The sequence below is a fragment of the Pan paniscus genome, chromosome 6, assembly GCF_029289425.2.
Source record: "Pan paniscus chromosome 6, NHGRI_mPanPan1-v2.0_pri, whole genome shotgun sequence".
Lineage (NCBI taxonomy): Eukaryota > Metazoa > Chordata > Mammalia > Primates > Hominidae > Pan > Pan paniscus.
Genome location: NC_073255.2, coordinates 91,629,218 through 91,647,660, shown reverse-complemented (window position 1 = coordinate 91,647,660; position 18,443 = coordinate 91,629,218). Strand labels below are relative to the sequence as shown.

General features: G+C 45.0%; 1 protein-coding gene across 3 annotated transcripts in view; it reads left to right on the top strand.

Moving 5' to 3' along the window:
• Nucleotides 1-18,443, top strand: part of POM121 (POM121 transmembrane nucleoporin) — a 56,774-nt gene that overhangs the window by 7,243 nt on the left and 31,088 nt on the right. For 2 of the 3 annotated variants that reach the window (XM_063605903.1, XM_034952064.3), the window contains exon 2: nucleotides 2,445-2,542. In XM_063605903.1, coding sequence (XP_063461973.1) covers nucleotides 2,445-2,542 — 98 coding nt within the window. Of the gene's footprint in view, nucleotides 1-2,444; nucleotides 2,543-15,205; nucleotides 15,225-18,443 lie in introns of those variants that run through there. The other variant, XM_055114515.3, reaches the window with a different exon arrangement.

Here is an 18,443-nt window from a genome sequence, read left to right as displayed (position 1 = left end):
AGGTGGGTGGATCACCTGAGGTCGGGAGTGTGAGCCCAGCCTGGCCAACATGGCGAAATCCTGTCTCTACTAAAATTACAAAAAATTAGCCAGGTGTGGTGGTGGGCGCCTGTAATCCCAGGTACTCGGGAGGCTGAGGCAGGAGAATCACTTGAACCTGGGAGGTAGAGGTTGCAGTGAGCCGAGATTGCACCACTGCACTCCAGCCTGGGCGACAGAGTGAGACTGTCTCAAAAAAAAAAAAAAAAAAAAAAGCTGGAGTCTTCAATGTGGAAACAGAATTTGGACTTAAGAAACGGGATGAGATACCTGGGAAGGCGTTGTATAGTTTGTCTCCGACTGGCGAGGGTGAATTCTTTGAGAGGAGAGGCTCTGTTTTATTTTGTGTTTCTGTGTTTCTTTTTCTTTTCTTTTTTTTTTTTTTAGACAGAGTCTCTGTTGCCCAGGTTGGGGTGGAGTTGTGCCATCTCAGCTCACTGCAACTTCTGCCTCCTCAGTTCAAGCAATTCTCCGGCCTCAGCCCCTGAGTAGCTGGGGATTATAGGCACCGACCACTACACCTGGCTAATTTTTTTGTATTTTTAGTAGAGATGGGGTTTCATCATGTTGGTCAGGCTGGTCTCAAACTCCTGACCGCAGGTGTTCTGCCCACCTTGGCCTTCCAAAGTGCTGGGAGTACAGGCATGAGCCACAGTGCCCGGCCTATTTTGTGTGTTTCTGATACCCCCTAGCACAGTTCCTCACACATAGGTAGGTGCTCAATGAGTGCTTATTACACTGAGCAGGGACTTTGTGATGCAAATGACTGTATCCCCAATACCTAGCACAGAGTGATTGGTACCCAGCAAATATTTGACAAATAAATGTGTATTTGAATAAAGTGGAAAAATGTTAACTGCCATGGGAAATGTCGGAGACGGGTGTTCCAGATCATGATTTCTCTCAAGAGCATTCACCCGGTCACCATCACAGGATTTATTCTGCCTGCTTTATATTACTTTTTTTTTTTTTTTGAGACAGAATCTCACTCTGTCGCCCAGGCTGGAGTGCAGTGGCGCACTCTCGGCTCACTGCAAGCTCCGCCTCCAGGATTCACACCATTCTCCTGCCTCAGCCTCCCAAGTAGCTGGGACTACAGGCATGTGCCACCACGCCTGGCTAATTTTTTTCTATTTTTAGTAGAGATGGGGTTTCACTGTGTTAGCCAGGATGGTCTCAATCTCCTGAACTCGTGATCCACCCACCTCGGCTTCCCAAAGTGCTGGGATTACAGGCGTGAGCCACCACGCCCGGTGCTTTATATTAAATTTAAACATATTTGAGCACCAGATTTTTATGCTTTTCTCTACAGTCGTCATATGAGTGAAGGTGGTAATGTGGGACACAGCATTTTCTAAACCTGGCCAAGCAAGAGAACCATCTGTTGAGCTTTTGGCATTTTCAGAATATTAGGCATCACTCCAAAACGTACTGAATCAGAATCTCAGGGGTTGTGCCCTGGAGAATTATTTTTTAAAAGCTCACTAGGTGCTTCTGATTTAGCTCGTTCTCTGATGGCATTTGGATAATCAGTCCTAAGGCCCCAGGCCCTGCTTTGTCATTGACTGTCATTTTGAGTGAGTCATTTGATCTCTGGGTCTTTTTCCCACTTATAAAAAATGAGGGTGGGAGCTGGGTGCCTAGATTTGTTTGTAATATTTGATCTCATTTTGATGCATGCAGGGTCTGTGCTAATAGCCTCCCTTTTATTCCTGATGCTGGTCATTTGCATCCTCTCTCTTTGCTTTTTTTTTTTTCTTTGATTAGTCTGGCTAGGGATTTCTTATTTTTAATTGATCTTTTTGAAGAGCCAACATTTGGTTTAATTGATTTTTTAAATGTTTCTATTTTAACTTCACTGATTTCTACTCTTACATTTTTTTTTTATTTTTATTTTTTAAGATGGAGTCTTGCTCTGTCACCCAGGCTGGAGTGCAGTGGCGCAATCTTGGCTCACTGCAACCTCCACCTCCTGGGTTCAAGCGATTCTCCTACCTCAGCTTGGGAGTAGCTAGGATTACAGGCACATGCAATCACGCCTGGCTAATTTTTGTATTTTTAGTAGAGATGGAGTTTTACCATGTTGGCCAGGCTGGTGTTGAACTCCTGGCCTTAAGAGATCTGCCCACCTCAGCCTCCCAAAGTGTTGGGACTAGAGGTGTGAGCCACCCCCCGCCCAGCCTGCTCTTATATTAATTCTATTTCCTTCTTTCTGTTTGTTTTGTGGTTATTTTGCTCTTTTTCTAGTTTCTTAAAATGGAAGCTCAGATTCTTAAGTTTTTTTTTTTATTATTGCTTCTTCTGTAAGCATTTAGGGCTATGAATTTACCTAAAGTTTACTTTGGCTGCATCTCACAGAATTTGGCATTGTTTTTTAAGAGATGGCATCTCCCTTTGTTGCCCAGGTCAGACTGCAGTGGTGCAATCATAGCTCATTGAAGCCTCAAACTCCTGAGCTCCAGGAATCCTCCCACCACAGTCTCTCAAATACTTGGGACTACAGGTATGCGCCACCATGCCCTGCTGACAGGTTTTTATATGTTTTATTTTTTTTAATTGAGGTGAAAGTCACGCACCTTTTTTTTTTTTTTTTTTGAGACAGGGTCTCACTCTGTTGCCTGTGCTGGAGTGCAGTGGTGTGATTATAGCTGTCTGCAGCCTTTAATTCCTGGGCTGAAGCAATCCTCCCACCTCATCCTGAGTAGCTAGGACTCAGGCTAATTTTTTTTTTTTTTTTTTGAGACAGAGTCTTGCTCTGTGGCCCAGGCTGGAGTGCAGTGGTGTGATCTCGGCTCACTGCAACCTCCACCTCCTGGGTTCAAGCGATTCTCCTGCCTCAGCCTCCAGAGTAGCTGGGATTACAGGCGCCTACCACCGTGCCCGGCTAATTTTTGTCTTTTCAGTAGAGACGGGGTTTCACCATTTTGGCCAGGCTGGTCTCGAACTCCTGACCTCATGATCCACCTGCCTCGGCCTCCCAAAGTGCTGGGATTACAGGCATGAGCCACTGTGCCCGGCCCGACTCAGGCTAATTTTTTATTTTTATTTTTTGTAGAGATGGGATCTCACTGTGTTGCCAGGCTGATCTTGAACTCCTGGTCTCAAGCGATCCTCCTACCTCAGCCTTCCAAGGTGCTGGGATTACAGGCAGGCATGAGCCACCACACCCAGTCCACATACCATTTTAAAGCATACAATTCAGGCTGGGCACGGTGGCTCACATCTATAATCCCAGCACTTTGGGAGGCCCAGGCGAGCAGATCACCTGAGGTCAGGAGTTCAAGACCAGCCTGGCCAACATGGTGAAACCCCATCTCTACTAAAAATACAAAATTAGCCAGGCATGGTGGCGCATGCCTGTAATCCCAGCTATTTGAGAGTCTGAGGCAGGAGAATCACTTGAACCCAGTAGGCAGAGGTTTCAGTGAGCCGAGATCGCGCCATTGCACTCAAGCTTAGGCAACAAGAATGAAACTCATGAAAAAAAAAAAAAACCATGGACAGGATAGTTTCATCTACCTGTCTTCGTGTGTTCAGTGATTTCCATCTGCTCAAATGAATTCAAAATAGTCTGGTGAATTTTTCATTTCCATTTTTATACTTTTCTTTTTCTTTTCTTTTTTTTTTTTTTGAGATGGAGTTTCGTTCTTGTCACCCAGGCTGGAGTGCAATGGTGCGATCTTGGCTCACTGCAACCTCTGCCTCCTGGGTTCAAGCAATACTCCTGTCTCAGCCTCCTGAGTAACTGGGATTATAGGCACCCACCACCATGCCTGGCTAATTTTTGTATACTTTTCAGCTTCAGACTTTGATTCCTTTCAATAATTTCTATTTTTTTCCTTTTTTATTTTTTTCTGTAAGCTTTAGTTTGTCTATAATACATTCTTTTCTATTTTTTTGAGACAGGGTCTCACTCTGTCACCCAGGCTGGAGTGCAGTGGTGCAATCTTGGCTCACTGCAGGCTTGACTTCTCACACTCAGGCAATTCTCCCACCTCAACCTCCCAAGTAGCTGGGACTACAGGCGCATGCTACCACACTTGGCTAATTGTTTGTATTTTTTGTAGAGAGGGGGTTTCACCATGTTGCTGAGGCTGGTCTTGAAATCCTGGCCTCAGGTGATCTGCCCGCCTCAGCCTCCCAAAGTGCTGGAATTACAGGCATGAGCCACTGCCCCTCACCTGTCTATAATATTTTCTATTTCTTTATCGATGTTCTGCATTTTGTTGAGACATTGTTCTCCTTGTATCCTTTAACTCTTTATTCATCGTTTCTTTTAGCTTTTTGAGCAGATTTCAGACAGCTGATTTAAAGTCTTTGTCTAGTACTTTCAATGTCTGTGCTTCCTTAAAGACAATTTGTTTCTTTTGTGAATGGGCTGTACTCTTTTATGTCACTGCATGGTTTGTAATTTTTTTTTGAAAATTGGAGTCAGGCACAGTGATTCACACCTATAATCCCTTTTCCCCAAAAAAAGAAAAAAGTAAAATTAAAAAGAAAAAAAGAGGCCAGGCATAGTGCCTCATGCCTGTAATCTCAGCACTTTGGGAGGCCGAGGTGGGCAGATTGCCTGAGGTCTGGAGTTCAAGACCAGTCTGGCCAACATGGTGAAATCCCATCTCTACTAAAAATCCCAAAACTTAGCCGGACATGGTGGTATGCGCCTATAATCCCAGCTATTTGGGAAGTTAAGGAAGGGGAACTGCTTGAATGAGGGAGGTAGAGGTTGCAGTGAGTGGGATCACACCACTGCACTCCAGTCTGGACGACAGAGCGAAGACTCCGTCTCAAAAAAGAAAATCAGATATTTTGAGTATTATAATGGGGTAACTGGAAATTATTTTATCCTCCCCACCATCCCTGGGTTTGCTTTTGCTGTGGGCTGTAGCTGTTTGTTCAGTGACTTTCTAAACCATTTTTGCAAAGTGTGTCTTCTTTTACATGTGCAATCTCTGAAAGTCTCTCTGCCATTAGCTTGTGTTCAACTAGTGTTTTAACAGAGATTTCCTTGAATGCCAGGAGCCAAAAACGAGAAAAAAAAAGAAAAACCCAGCTCTTTCCCTCTTTGTGGATTGCCACTGTGCTGGGGCACTGGAGCAGTCCTTCAGGGCTTAGCCAGTCTGTGTACAACTTTTTATTTATTTATTTTTTAAGATAGAGTCTTGCCCTGTTGCCTAGGCTTGAGTGCAGTGGCACGATCTCAGCTCACTGCAGCCTCTGCCTCCCAGGTTCAAGTGATTCTCTGCCTGAGCATCCTGAGTAGCAGGGATTACAGGCTTGTGCCGCCACACCTGGCTAATTTTCCACCACACCCGGCTAATTGTTGTATTTTTTAGTAGAGACAGGGGTTTCACCATGTTGGCCAGGCCGGTCTCGAACTCCTGGCCTCAAGTGATCTGCCCGCCTCGGCTTCCCAAAGTGCTGGGATTACAGGCATGAGCCACTGCACCCGGCCCAGTCTGTGTACAGCTTTGCCCTAGGCTTTACTCCCTCCCTGCAGGGAGGATGGAGAGGAGCCACAGATGAAAGCTCAGCATCCTTTCTCAGGTCTATTCTGAGAATGTGCTCTGCACTCAGCATGTGCATGGCTACTGAAATTCCATAGTACACATGGGCAGGTCCAAATTTCAGTACCCGAATTTCCCATAGAAACTCCACAACTTCTTCTCCCATGCTGTTAGCACACCTCTAGTTTGCCTCAACTGTAATCTTTTGCCTAGGCATCAGTGAGGTATGCATTTGATTTACAGTGTTTTCAAGGAATACCCTCTGTGTGGCCACTTTTCTGCCCTGCGTGAGTTCTGGGTTAGGTGAAACAAAGGCAGATCAGTCCTTTTGGCAGCCCTCGGGCAGCTGAGAACAGGAAAACACAATGCTTTGAAAATAAGGTCTGCTCTGCTGCCTTCAATACCAGAAACCATGCTGGGAATGTGGGCTGCCATCTTCAAGGCTCCCACTGAACCATGGAAGGTTGTGGGGCAAGGGCAAGTAAAAAAACCCAGTTTTCCTACCATTTTGAAGTTGCTTTTTTCTTGATTCAGTGTTCATTTGGAGTATTAGTCAGTTTTCACACTGCTGGAAAGAATTGCCTGAGCCTGGGTAATTTATAAAGAAAGGAGTTTTAATTGATTCACATTTCCACTTGGCTGGGGAGGTCTCAGGACACTTAAAACCATGGTGGAAAGCTAACAAGAAGCAAGTACCCTCTTCACTGGCTGGCAGGAGAGAGGGGAGAGTGCAGGGGAAGTTTAACTGCCACTTAAAAACCATCAGATCTCGTGAGAACTCCCTCACTATCACGAGAACAGCATAGGGCGAACCGCGCCCGTGATCCAATCACCTTCCACCAGGTCCCTCCTTGACCCCTGGGGATTACAATTCAGGATGAGATGTGTGTGGGGACAAAGAGCCACATCAGATGATTTGGTTATTGTAAACCTTTGATTATTTTTCTACAGTTCTCATGAAGTTGATTCAGGCAGTTTTGCTTGGTTTATCAATGTTTCTGTGGGGGGATGGGGACTTGGAGCTACCTACTCTGCCATTTTTGCTGAGATCAGTCAACATGTTATATTTTCACTTTTAAATAATTCAATATGTTTTCCAGTTTCCCTTGCGACTTACTCTTTGACCCATGAATTATTTAAAAGTGTATTTAATTTCCATGTGTTTAGAGATTTTCTGGTTTCTTTTTTAAATTGATTTAGTTTAATTCTTTTACGGTCACAGAACATATTTTGTATGATTTCACTTATTTTACATTTCTTAAGATTTGTTTTGGCTGGGCATGGTGGCTCACACCTGTAATCCCATCACTTTGGGAGGCTGAGGTGGGCAGATCACCTGAGGTCAGGAGTTTGAGACCAGCCTGGCCAACATGGCAAAACCCCGTCTCAAAAATAAAAAAATTCACCAGGCGTGGTGGTGCATGCCTGTAATCCCAGCTACTCGGGAAGCTGAGGCAGGAAAATTTCTTGAACCCAGGAGGCGGAGGTTGCAGTAAGCCAAGATTGCACCTCTGCACTCCAGCCTGGGCGACAGAGCGAGATTCCATCTCAAAAAATTTATTTTATGACACAGGTTCTGGTAAATCTTGCTGAATCTTCTATGGGCGAAGAATGTGTACCCTGCTGTTGCTGTGTGAAGTCTCCTGTAAATGTCAGTTAGGTTCCATTGGTCGATGATGGTGTTCAGTTACTGTATTGTTTGCTGATTTTCTTTGCTGTTTTTTTCCTGTAATGGTCTAAGCTTCCGTATATCCTGTTTCTTTGTATATTTTATAGTTTTTTGTTGAGAACCTTGCATTTTAAGTGTTACAATGTAATGACCCTCAAAATGTGATTCTCTCAGTCACCTGGGATTGCTGGGTTTTCTTGTTGAGGTCTGGAGCTCTCCGTTTGTTACTTTTCCAAACTATTTTTGCAAAGCGTTTCTTCCTTGTGCTTGTGTGGTCACTGAAATTTGTTTCATTATCTCTGCAGTCAGCCAGCCACCTAACATCGATTTCCTTAAATAGGGGGCTTTAAATGGGGTGGGGCAGAGGAGGATTTTGTCTCTTTAATAAAATCTTCTGAAGGATGTCCCTGGGGAAGCCACTGTTGCTGAGAGGGCCAAATAAACCAAGGCAAGCATCCAGGCTGGTCCTCAGAGACCCATTGGACCCACCAAGGTGCAGAACCCACGGTTTTGGAGGACAGAGTTCCGCTGCTCACCCTGGCATCAGCCAGCTGCTTCGGGAACTCAGGCTCAGGAATGGGGGAGTGTTGGCTGGTTGGCACATGCCACTCACTGGTGAAGATCAGCAGCCTCTCCCTTCATTGTTTAAGTATGTCTCTGGTTGTTAGGAGTTTCTGGTCATGTTTCAGAGTTCCAAAAGAGCTGATTCCAATCACTCTTTCTAGCTCAGTGGTTGCTTCAGTGAAGGGACTGATCTCTACACTACAGCTTCCTACTCTGCCATCTTATGTGACTATTGATATTTATTTATTTATTTATTGAGACAGAGTCTTACTCTGTTGGCTGGAGTGCAGTGGTGCAGTCACGGCTTACTGCAGCCTTGACCTCCTGGGCTTCAGTGATTCTCTCACCTCAGCCTCCCGAGTAGCTGGGACTATAGGTATGTGCCACCATGCCTGGCTAATCTTTTTTTTTTTTTTCTTTTTGTAGAGATGGGGTCTCACTATCATGCCCAGGCTGGTCTCAAACTCCTGAGCTCAAGTGATTCCCCCGCCTCGGCCCCCTAATGTGCTGGGATTACAGGCATAAGCTACCACACTTGGCCATGAGTCATTTTTAAAAAAACAGATTCCAACAACCTTTTTGATTGCTGTGTTTAGAAGATTTATACTTAATTTTAGATGGGTTTTTATTATCTCTTTTCTAAGTTGTTCCCTCAGGGTTTTTTTATACCTGTTTGCCTTTTCTTGCCTTTTTATGGGGTATTTAGACATTTCTTAGTATGCCATTTAACTTCATATGCCATGCTAAATCAATTCAGTATGCCATTTAGTATATATTTTTGTATAGGATTTTATAGGTGGCTGTAGAGATTTATATTATACATACTTATGATCGTTGGCTAGTATCAACCTTTTACCAGTTCAAGTGGAATGTAGAAACTCTACTGCTTTCTAGGCCCCTCTGCCCTTTTTTATGGTGTTGTTGTCTTGAATATCACCTCTACATACGTTGAGAACCACGTGAGATAATGTTATGATTTTGCTTTCGCCCATCAAATATAATTTCTAAACTCAAGAAATTATATTCACCCAGATATTTACCCTCTTATTGCTTTTTTAAATTTCTTTTTTAAAATTTAATTTGTATACTTTTCCTTCTGAAAAAAATCTTTCTGGATTTTTCTTCATTGCTTTTTTTTTTTTTTGAGACAGAGTCTCACTCTGTCGCCCAGGCTGGAGTGCACTGGTGTGATCTCAGCTCACTGCAACCTCCACCTCCCTGGTTCAAGTGATTCTCCTGCCTCAGCCTGTTGAGTAGCTGGGATTGCAGGCATGCACCTCCATGCCTGGCTAATTTTTATATTTTTAGTAGAGATGGGGTTTCACCATGTTGGCCAGGCTGGTCTTGAGCTCCTGACCTCAAGTGATCCTCCTGCCTTAGCCTCCCAAAGTGCTGATATTACAGGCGTGAGCCACTGCGCCCAGCCTCTTCAGATGTTTTTTGGGCACTGCACTCTTTCCTCTCCTTCTGGGAATTCAGTGACATGAATGTGAGAGCTTTTGCTGTTGTCCCATTGTTCTTTTTTTGTGTGTGTGTTTGTTTTCTCTCTGTTGGTCAAATGGGATTATTTCTATGTAATTTTTTTTCTTATGGCAAGATTGTCACGATACAGATTGAATCATTTCTGCTGCTCTATCATCAAGGTCACTAATTTTTTTCTCTGTTGTAGCTCCATTCTGCTATTGAGTTCACCCATTGAGTTTTTTACTTAGTTATTGTAATTTCTAGTTCTGAAATTACAATGTAGTTCTTCTACATATCTTCAATGATGTCGGGGGAACCCGCCCCCGATAATTCAACATGAGTCCTTTTCTATTTTCCCTAAGTGTCAGCCAGTCTGAGAAATAAAGGGAAAGAGTACAAAGAGAGAAATTTTTAAAGCTGGGTGTCCGGGGGAGACATCACATGTCGGCAGGTTCCGTGATGCCCCCAAAGCTGCAAAACCAGCAAGGTTTTATTAGTAATTTTCAAAAGGGGAGGGAGTCTATGATGAGGGTGTGGGTCACAGAAATCACATGCTTCACAAGGTAATAAAATATTACAAGGCAAATGGAGGCAGGGCGAGATCACAGGACCGGGGCAAAATTAAAATTGCTAATGAAGTTTTGGGCATGCATTGTCATTGATAACATCAGGAGACAGGTTTGAGAGCAGACAACCGGTCTGACCAAAATTTATTAGGCGGGAATTTCCTCGTCCTGATATGCCTGGGAGCGCTATGGGAAACAGGAGCTTATTTCCTCCCTTATCTGCAACCGTAAAAGACAGAGGTTCCCAGAGCGGCCATTTTAGAGCCCTCCCCCTAGGAACGCATTCTCTTTCTCAGGGCTGTTCCTTGCTGAGAAAAAGAATTCAGCATTATTTCTCCTGTTTGCTTTTGAAAGAAGAGAAATATGGCTCTGTTCCACCCAGCTCTCAGGCAGCCAGACCTAATGGTTATCTCCCTTGTTCCCTGAACATCACTGTTATCCTGTTCTTTTTTCAAGGTGCCCAGATTTCATATTGTTTAAACAATTTGTGCTGTTAACGTAATCATCACAGGGTCCTGAGGCGACATACATCCTCAGCTTATGAAGATGACAGGATTAAGAGATTAAAGACAGGCATAGGAAATCACAAAAATATTGATTGGGGAAGTGATAAATGTCCATGAAATCTTCACGATTTATGTTCAGAGATTGCAGTAAAGACAGGTGTAAGAAATTATAAAAGTATTAATTTAGGGAACTAATAAATGTCTATGAAATCTTCACAGTTTATGTTCTTCTGCCATGGCTTTAGCTGTTCCCTCTGTTCGGGGTCCCTGACTTCCTGCAACACAGTGAGACTTTATATTTTTCAGTGTGTTTCGAGAGTGTTCATAATTACTTCTTGGGCCATTTATAAGATAGCTCATCTAAAATCCCTATGCAATAATTCCAACATCTTTGTCATCTTAGTGTTACCATCTGTTGATTGTCTTTCCTCATTCAGATTTTTTCTGGTTTTTAGTATGAGGAGTAATTTTTCTGGGTTCAGATTTTTCTGGTTCTTGTATGAGGAATAAGTTTTAATTTTATCCTGGACACTTTGAGTGTTATGTTATGAGGCTGTATGTAGTTCCTGTATAAATATTCTATATTAGCAGGCACTCAACCTGTTTAGATTCGGGTTGCACTTTCTGTGGCCAGCAGGGCTCTGGTTCTAAGATCAATTTAGTTTTCTAAGTTTTTGCAGAGCTCTTCTGGCCTCCCACACCTGTGTGCAACCCAGAGGCCAATTTGTTTTTTTGTTGTTGTTTGGAGACAGTGTCTTGCTCTGTTGCCCTGGCTGGAGTGCAATGGCCCAGTCATAGCTCACTGCAGCTGTAACCTCCCAGACTCAGTCACTCCTTCTTCTCAACCTCCTGAGTAGCTGGGACCAGAGGTACACACTACCACGCCCAGCTAATTTTTTATATTTAGTAGAGACAAGGTCTCACTCTGTTGCCCAGGCTGATCTTGAACTCCTGGGCTCAAGTGTTCCTCCCATCTCGGCCTCCCACAGTGTTGGGATTACAGGCATGAGCCACCGCACCCAGCCCTGGAGGCCAGTTTGAAACCTCAGAGTATTCCACATTGCCGTTGAGCTCTCAAAGCTTTTGCTGTGTTGATCCTGGTTGTTTTCACACATGGGCACTTGGAGGGCATGGCCAGGACTTCTACACATATTTAACCCATTTCCCATTTAGGAAAAAAAAAGTGCAGCTTGCTGCTAGCGTTCATTTAATTTTGCATAAACACACTTTTGAGCCTGAAGTAAATCTGACTGATTTTCAATGCGAAAATAAAATATGAAAACTGGGTTTGGCCTCCTTCCAAGTGTACTTTCCTTCCCTTCCTTCCTTTCTTTACTGCTTTAAAGCTTTTTAATATACTTTCACTCCTGTTCTAAAAGAAAAAAATATATATCAACTGTTCTTGGAGTTATTTTTAAACAGAACTTGTCTTTAATCCGAATGTAACAGAAATGTACACGACGTTATATTAGGATTAGAGAGGAATATTCTGCGGCGGGTGGGACGGGGAATGGGAAATGGGTTGGAGAATCCTTGCTTCTAGCTCCTCACTGTCTTTGAGAGAGGATGGGGTGCCACCTTGTTACTGTGGTTCAGTCTTGTGCAGGTTGTGGATGGTCAGCAGGGCCCTTCCACACAGTCTTTCCAGTGCTTGGTGGAGAGGGGAGAGATGCCACCTCTGCTTGTGTTGGCCCAAGGTGGGGAGGGTCAACAGGTCTTTGTTCTACAGTCTCTACAGTATCTGGGGCAGGGGAAGGTGCAGCTTTTTTCAGGCTGTTTTCCTAGAGTAGGGTGTGTGTAGTCAAAAGGGCACTGTCCCACAGGGCCGCCCTCTTTGCTGTCATTTGGCTCGAAAGATGAGGCTCCTTTTGCGGGGGTTGGGGGATGAAGGGGGCACTGGGATTTCCTGGTTGTAGACTCTGCTCTAACAGATAAGACAGGGTATATAGGAGGCCAAAGAACAAACCATCAAACCACCCTGGGAACTCACCACTGGGTCAGCCCTTCTCTTCTCTACCTTTCCAGAATTTGTTGGTTTGATTGATTGGATTGTTGCTTCATGTATGTATTTATTTGTTTTTAATTGAGATAGTCTGTCTATGTCCCCCAGGTTGGAGTACAATAGCGCAATCTTAGCTCACTGCATTCTCCACCTCCTGGGTTGAAGCAGTTCTGCCTCAGCCTCCCGAGTAGCTGGGATTACTGGCGCTCGCCACCACACCCAGCTCATGTTTGTATTATTAGTAGAGATGGAGTTTCACCATTTTGGCCAGGCTGGTCTCAAACTCCTGACCTCAGGTGATCTGCCTTTCTCGGCCTCCCAGAGTGCTGGGATTACAGGCATGAGCCACCGTGCCCAGCTGCTTCATGTATTTTGAACAGGGTTTTTAGTTGTAATTAGAAGAGAATGTAATGGGTGTGCTTATTCCATCTCCTATGGAACTGGAAACAACATTTGGCATTGAAAATTGTTGTCTTGATAACCTTCAGGGTGTTACTTCTCATTTTAGCGGCAATACATTTTGCTTCCGTGTGATGAAACATCCTACCCATTTGCATGTTGATTGTGTCTCATGTCCCATCTCGCAACAGGCAGTAAAACCCCATCTCCAGCCCAAAGCACCTTGCTAAAGAGCCTGCACCGCAGCCACTGTGCTTTTGCGCTCTGGCTCGTGCGACCTCTCCAGATCTTCTTCCTCATTTCGTCTGTTCACTGGGGCCCTCTTCTCCCTGTGACTCGCCTCAGCCTTTTCACTCCTTGCTGGACATGGAGTAGGACTATTGGGAGGATGAAATAGACAAATGTGTGGCAAGCATGTAGGAGAGCCTGCGGCACAGAAGCAGCACTCGGTACATGGTGCTTGTTGTTATATCCCTAGTTTTGACATAGCCTCAGCCTCAAGTAAAAGATAACCCCAACTCCCACCAAAGTACAAGAGTCAGATTCCTGTTCACTTCTGTTTATAAATGAACCTTCTATTTTTTTAAGAGCAGGGTTGCACTCTGTCACCCAGGCTGGAGTGCAGTGGAGCGATCATACCTCACTGCAGCGTTGACTTCCTGGGTTCAAGGGATCCTCCTGCCTCAGCCTCCTGAGTAGCTGGGACTACAGGTTCACGCCACCATGCCCAGCTAGTTGTTGTTGTTGTTTTGGTACAGACGAGATCTCTGCTATGTTGCCCAGGCTAGTCTTGAACTCTTGGGCTCAAGCAGTCCTCCCTCTTTGGCCTCCCAAAGTGCTGGGAGTACAGGCATGAGCCACTGCGCCTGGCCTGGATGAAGTTTTTCCTCATGCAGTACTCTGCACACCTTTAGTGAGTGCTCGCCATGCACCATATCCTACGTGAGGGATCAAAAGATAGGCGAGATACAGCCCATGTCTTCAAAGAGCCCACAGGCCAGAGTGGGAGAAATAAGACACGCAGCACAGTGCAGTAAACTGATAGGAATGTAATGAAAAGAGACACGGGAGAGAGGGGACCCCAAAGGGAGGGTGGCCATATGTTTGGGACTGAGGACAGGTTCCCAGAGGTGGTGACAGTTGGGCTGAATCTTAAAAGATAAGTGGGTTTTCCGGCCTGGCGTGGTGGCTCACACCTGTAATCCTAGCACTTTGGGAGGCCGAAGCAGGTGGATCATGAAGTCAGGAGATCGAGACCATCCTGGCCAACATGGTGAAACCCCGTCTCTACTAAAACGCGCACACAAAATTAGCCGGGCATGGTGGTGCATGCCTGTAGTCCCAGCTACTTGGGAGGCTGAGGCAGGGGAATCGCTTGAACCCGGAAGGCAGAGGTTGCAGTGAGCCGAGATCGCGCCACTGTACTCCAGCCTGGCAACAGAGCAAGACTCCGTTTCAAAACAAGATCTAAGTGGGTTTTCCCAAGTTGAGTCAGGGCATTTCCCGCAGAAGCAGAATGAGCAAAACTTGACAGCCACAGACCAGCACGGCGGGTAATTCAGTGTCCGCGTCATCAGTGGTACATGCCTACGGCCATGTCGAAATTGTGTCTGGAGAAGCACATGACCCAGACTCTCCCTGATTTACAAGGCTCTTCATCATCAGGTCCCTACTTAACTCTAATTTCATCTCTTGTCTTATCTATTATTTAGTCTGATATCATGCATTAATTATATATACTGTACATTGATACACAGCATTTATTTGAAAGATAAACCTCTTGGATGTGACTCTGGAGACAAGACCAGAAGCTCGAGACCATTCAATCCAAGGTATAAAATGGGAGAAAATCAGCTCCATCATGGTCTGAATTGAGGATGAGGCAGAAGAGCAGAGAATAGCGGATGCCCAGGTGGCAGCAACTTAACTCTTTTCCTGTGGACTTGTGGGGTCTCCCCACCGCCACTGCGTCGGGACATGCTGTGTGCCGTCTCTTTATCCATAGCTGCCTCCGGCGTCAGCAGAGAAAGTCATGGGCAGATGGAGCCATGGATTAGTTCTTTTTTCCAGTCTTCCTTTACTTTACCTGGATAAGATTGGGCAGATTGAATTTGATCTTCTATACTGGGGCCAGGGAGCAGGGTGGATCTAGACCATGCAGCTTTTCCCCACTGTCACCAGTTTGGGAGCAGGGATTGGCTGCCATTGTCCTGTCCAGCCTCCGTGTTCCTGGGACACCGCTGACTGGAGGCTGCTCCTCTTCTAAGGGAGTCTGGCATAGAAGACACGACCCAGAGCACATGGCACCTTCTCTCTTCTCCTGCACCAGTCTCCTTGCCCCTCTGTATTGTCATCATACTGAAGCAAACCATCCAACTCACCAGCCTTTCTGGACTCGTCTCATTGATTCCTCTCCCTGAAACTCTTCCTCATTCTCCTTTTAGCCCCTCACATCCTCAGCCGAAGATCTCACTTCCTCCCAGAGGCCTTTGCTGACTGACCCCTCAGGTAGGCTAAATCCCCATCCTGTGCTACCATGACAGCCTGTAGCAGATGCTGTTTTCTGCAGGTGGCCACAGCCCTATCTCCCATCCCACACACTCCTCTCATAACATGACCTTGTCACTTCTTCCATCGCATGATCGGGGTTATGTCTCTTTTCTTTGAGCCTATGCACATCTTTGTGATTGCCCTGACCAATAAATAAAGTAGGACAGAAGCGACGCTATGAGATTGCCAAACTGCACTGTAAAACTGCCATGCCCTTCTGCTGTGTTGTCGTGGAATGCTTGCCCTTAGAGGTAAGCTGCCGGACTGTGATGAAGCCCAAACCAGCCGAAATGGGGAGACTGCAAGGAGGGGCCACATGGACAGGTTCCACATAGGTCAGTTGAAGTCCTGGCTGACAGCCAGTATCAGCTCCTGGTTTTGTGAATGAAGATGCCTCTAAATGATTCCAGCCCCCTCCCATTGATCACACTTAAGACTCCATGTCTTCCCAGCTGAGGCCCCACATGTCGTGGACCAGAGACAAGCCAGGCCTGTTGGAATCACAGAATCCCTGATGATGATAATTGTTTTTTGCCACTATGTTTTGGATTGGTTTCTGGTGCAATTAGTAACTGAAACAGACTTTACTTCTTTATACTCATTAAGGAATGAGACTGTGTCTTTTTTTTTTTTTTTTTAACTTTTTGTGGAGATAGGGTCTCGCTGTAGAGATAGGGTCTCGCCGTATTGCTGAGGATGGTCTTGAACTTCTGGCCTCAAGCGATCCTCCTACCTCAGCCTCCCAAAGTGCTGGGAGCACAGGCGTGAGCCACCATGCCTGGCCTGACACTGTCTCCAGTGTTTATTGGTGTTTCCTGTGTTGCACAAAGCAGGTGGTGGTAGTAGGTGCACTGTCAATAGTGAGTTTGCGAGTAGAAGGTGTGTGTTTCTCCTTTTCCTGTGGGTGTCACACAGTTGGTGTCTGCACGCCTGGAAGCACACACCTGTTTCTGCTTCCAGAGTTGTCTCTGGCCTGCAGTTCTGTGCTTCCCAGCTTGATCCGTTCCTCTCCAGGAATCTCCTCTCCCTCCCCACCCTGACCCACCTGTTGGTGAGATGCAACTGACTGTTTCTGCCACATTTTTTACTTACAGGTGGTACCTGTATTATTCCCTCCACCTCTACAGGGAAGAGGGTGAAGAAATGAGAGGCTTAGGGGCTCCAAACACAAACTTGACCAGTTTTACAATTTTGTTAGCAACAATCTTGAGAGAATCAATACAAACTTTAGGTAGCTTGGTACTTTGCCCTTCAGGACAGTTCTTCCCTGGTAATGTTAGATTGTTGGGGTTAACCATTACTGTACCATTACAGATGAGCTTCGGCTGCCCTCTAGTGGCAGCAGCAACCTGGATCTCAGGAACAAAGATCATTCTAGCATTGGGACCAGCTCTGCGTCATGAGTATGTCATCAGTGCCTAGCATATTACCTGGCATCTATTCAGAGCTAATAACTAACTAATATTGATTAACAAACTAGCCAACATGCACTGCTTTTTGTTTGTTTTTGAGACTAGTCTCACTCACCTAGGCTGGAGTACAGTGGCACAATCTCGGCTCCTCCTCCGCCTCGCACCTCCCAGGTTCAAGCGATTCTTCTGCTTCATCCTCCCTAGTAGCTGGGATTACAGGTGTGCACTACTACACCCGGCTAAATTTTTTGTATTTTTAATAGAGACAGGGTTTCCCCATGTTGGCCAGGCTGGTCTTGAACTCCTGACCTCAGGTGATCCACTTGCCTTGGCCTCCCAAAGCACTGGGATTACAAGTATGAGCCACTGCGCCCAAGCTTTTTGTTTGTGTTTTGAGACAGAGTCTCACTGTGTTGCCCAGGCTGGAGTGCAGTGGCGTGATCCAGGCTCACTGCAACCTCCGCCTCCTGGGTTCAAGAGATTCTCCTGCCTCAGCCTCCCAAGTAGCTGAGATTATAGGCGCCCACCACCATGCCAGGCTAATTTTTGTGTTTTTAGTAGAGTAATTTAGTAATTTTTGTATTTTTAGTCTTGAACTCTTGAGCTCAGGTGATCCACCCACCTTGGCCTCCCAAAGTGTTGGGATTACAGGCATGAGCCACTGTGCCTGGCCCTTTGCCCACTTTTTGATGGGGTTGTTTGTTTTTTCCTTGTAAATTTGTTTAAGTTCCTTGTAGTTTCTGGATCTACACGAATCTACAAGATCTGGACCTGACCTTTGTCAGATGGGTAGATTGCAAAAATTTTCTCCCGTTCTGTAGGTTGCCTATTCACTCTGATGCTAGTTTCTTTTGCTATACAGAAGCTCTTTAGTTTAATTAGATCCCATTTGTCAATTTTGGCTTTTGTTGCAATTGCTTTTGGTGTTTTAGTCATGAAGTCTTTGCCCATGCCTATGTCCTGAATGGTATTGCCTAGGTTTTCTTCTAGGATTTTTATGGTTTTGGATTTTACATTTAAGTCTTTAATCCATCTTGAGTTAGTTTTTTATAAGGTGTAAGGACAGGGTCCAGTTTCAGCTTTCTGTATATGGCTAGCCAGTCTTCCCAGCACCATTAAATAGAGAATCCTTACCCCATTGCTTGTTTTTGTCAGGTTTGTCAAAGATCAGATGGTTGTAGATGTGTGGTGTTATTTCTGAGGTCTCTATTCTGTTCCATTGGTCTATGTATCTGTTTTGGTACCAGTACCATGCTGTTTTGGTTACTGTAGCCTTGTAGTATAGTTTGAAGTCAGGTAGCGTGATGCCTACAGCTTTGTTCTTTTTGCTTAGTATTGTCTTGGCTATACAGGCTCGTTTTTGGTTCCATATGAAATTTAAAGTAGTTTTTCTAGTTCTGCGAAGAAAGTCAGTGGTAGCTTGTTGGAAATAGCATTGACTCTGTAAATTATTTTGGGTAGTATAGCCATTTTCACAATATTGATTCTTCCTATCTGTGAGCATGGAATGTGTTTCCATTTGTTTGTGTACTCTCTTATTTCCTTGAGCAGTGGTTTGTAGTTCTCCTTGAAGAGGTACTTCATGATTTGTGAGAGTTTTTAAAAAGTTTTTGTCTGCTAAGTCCAACGTCTGGGCTTCCTAAGGGCTGATTTCCATCAATTTATTTTGTTATTTTGGATACGTTCCTTCGTCTTGGCATGATTTGTGACTGTCATTGAAACATGGACATTTGAATATTGCAAGGTAGTAACTCTGGCATTTAGA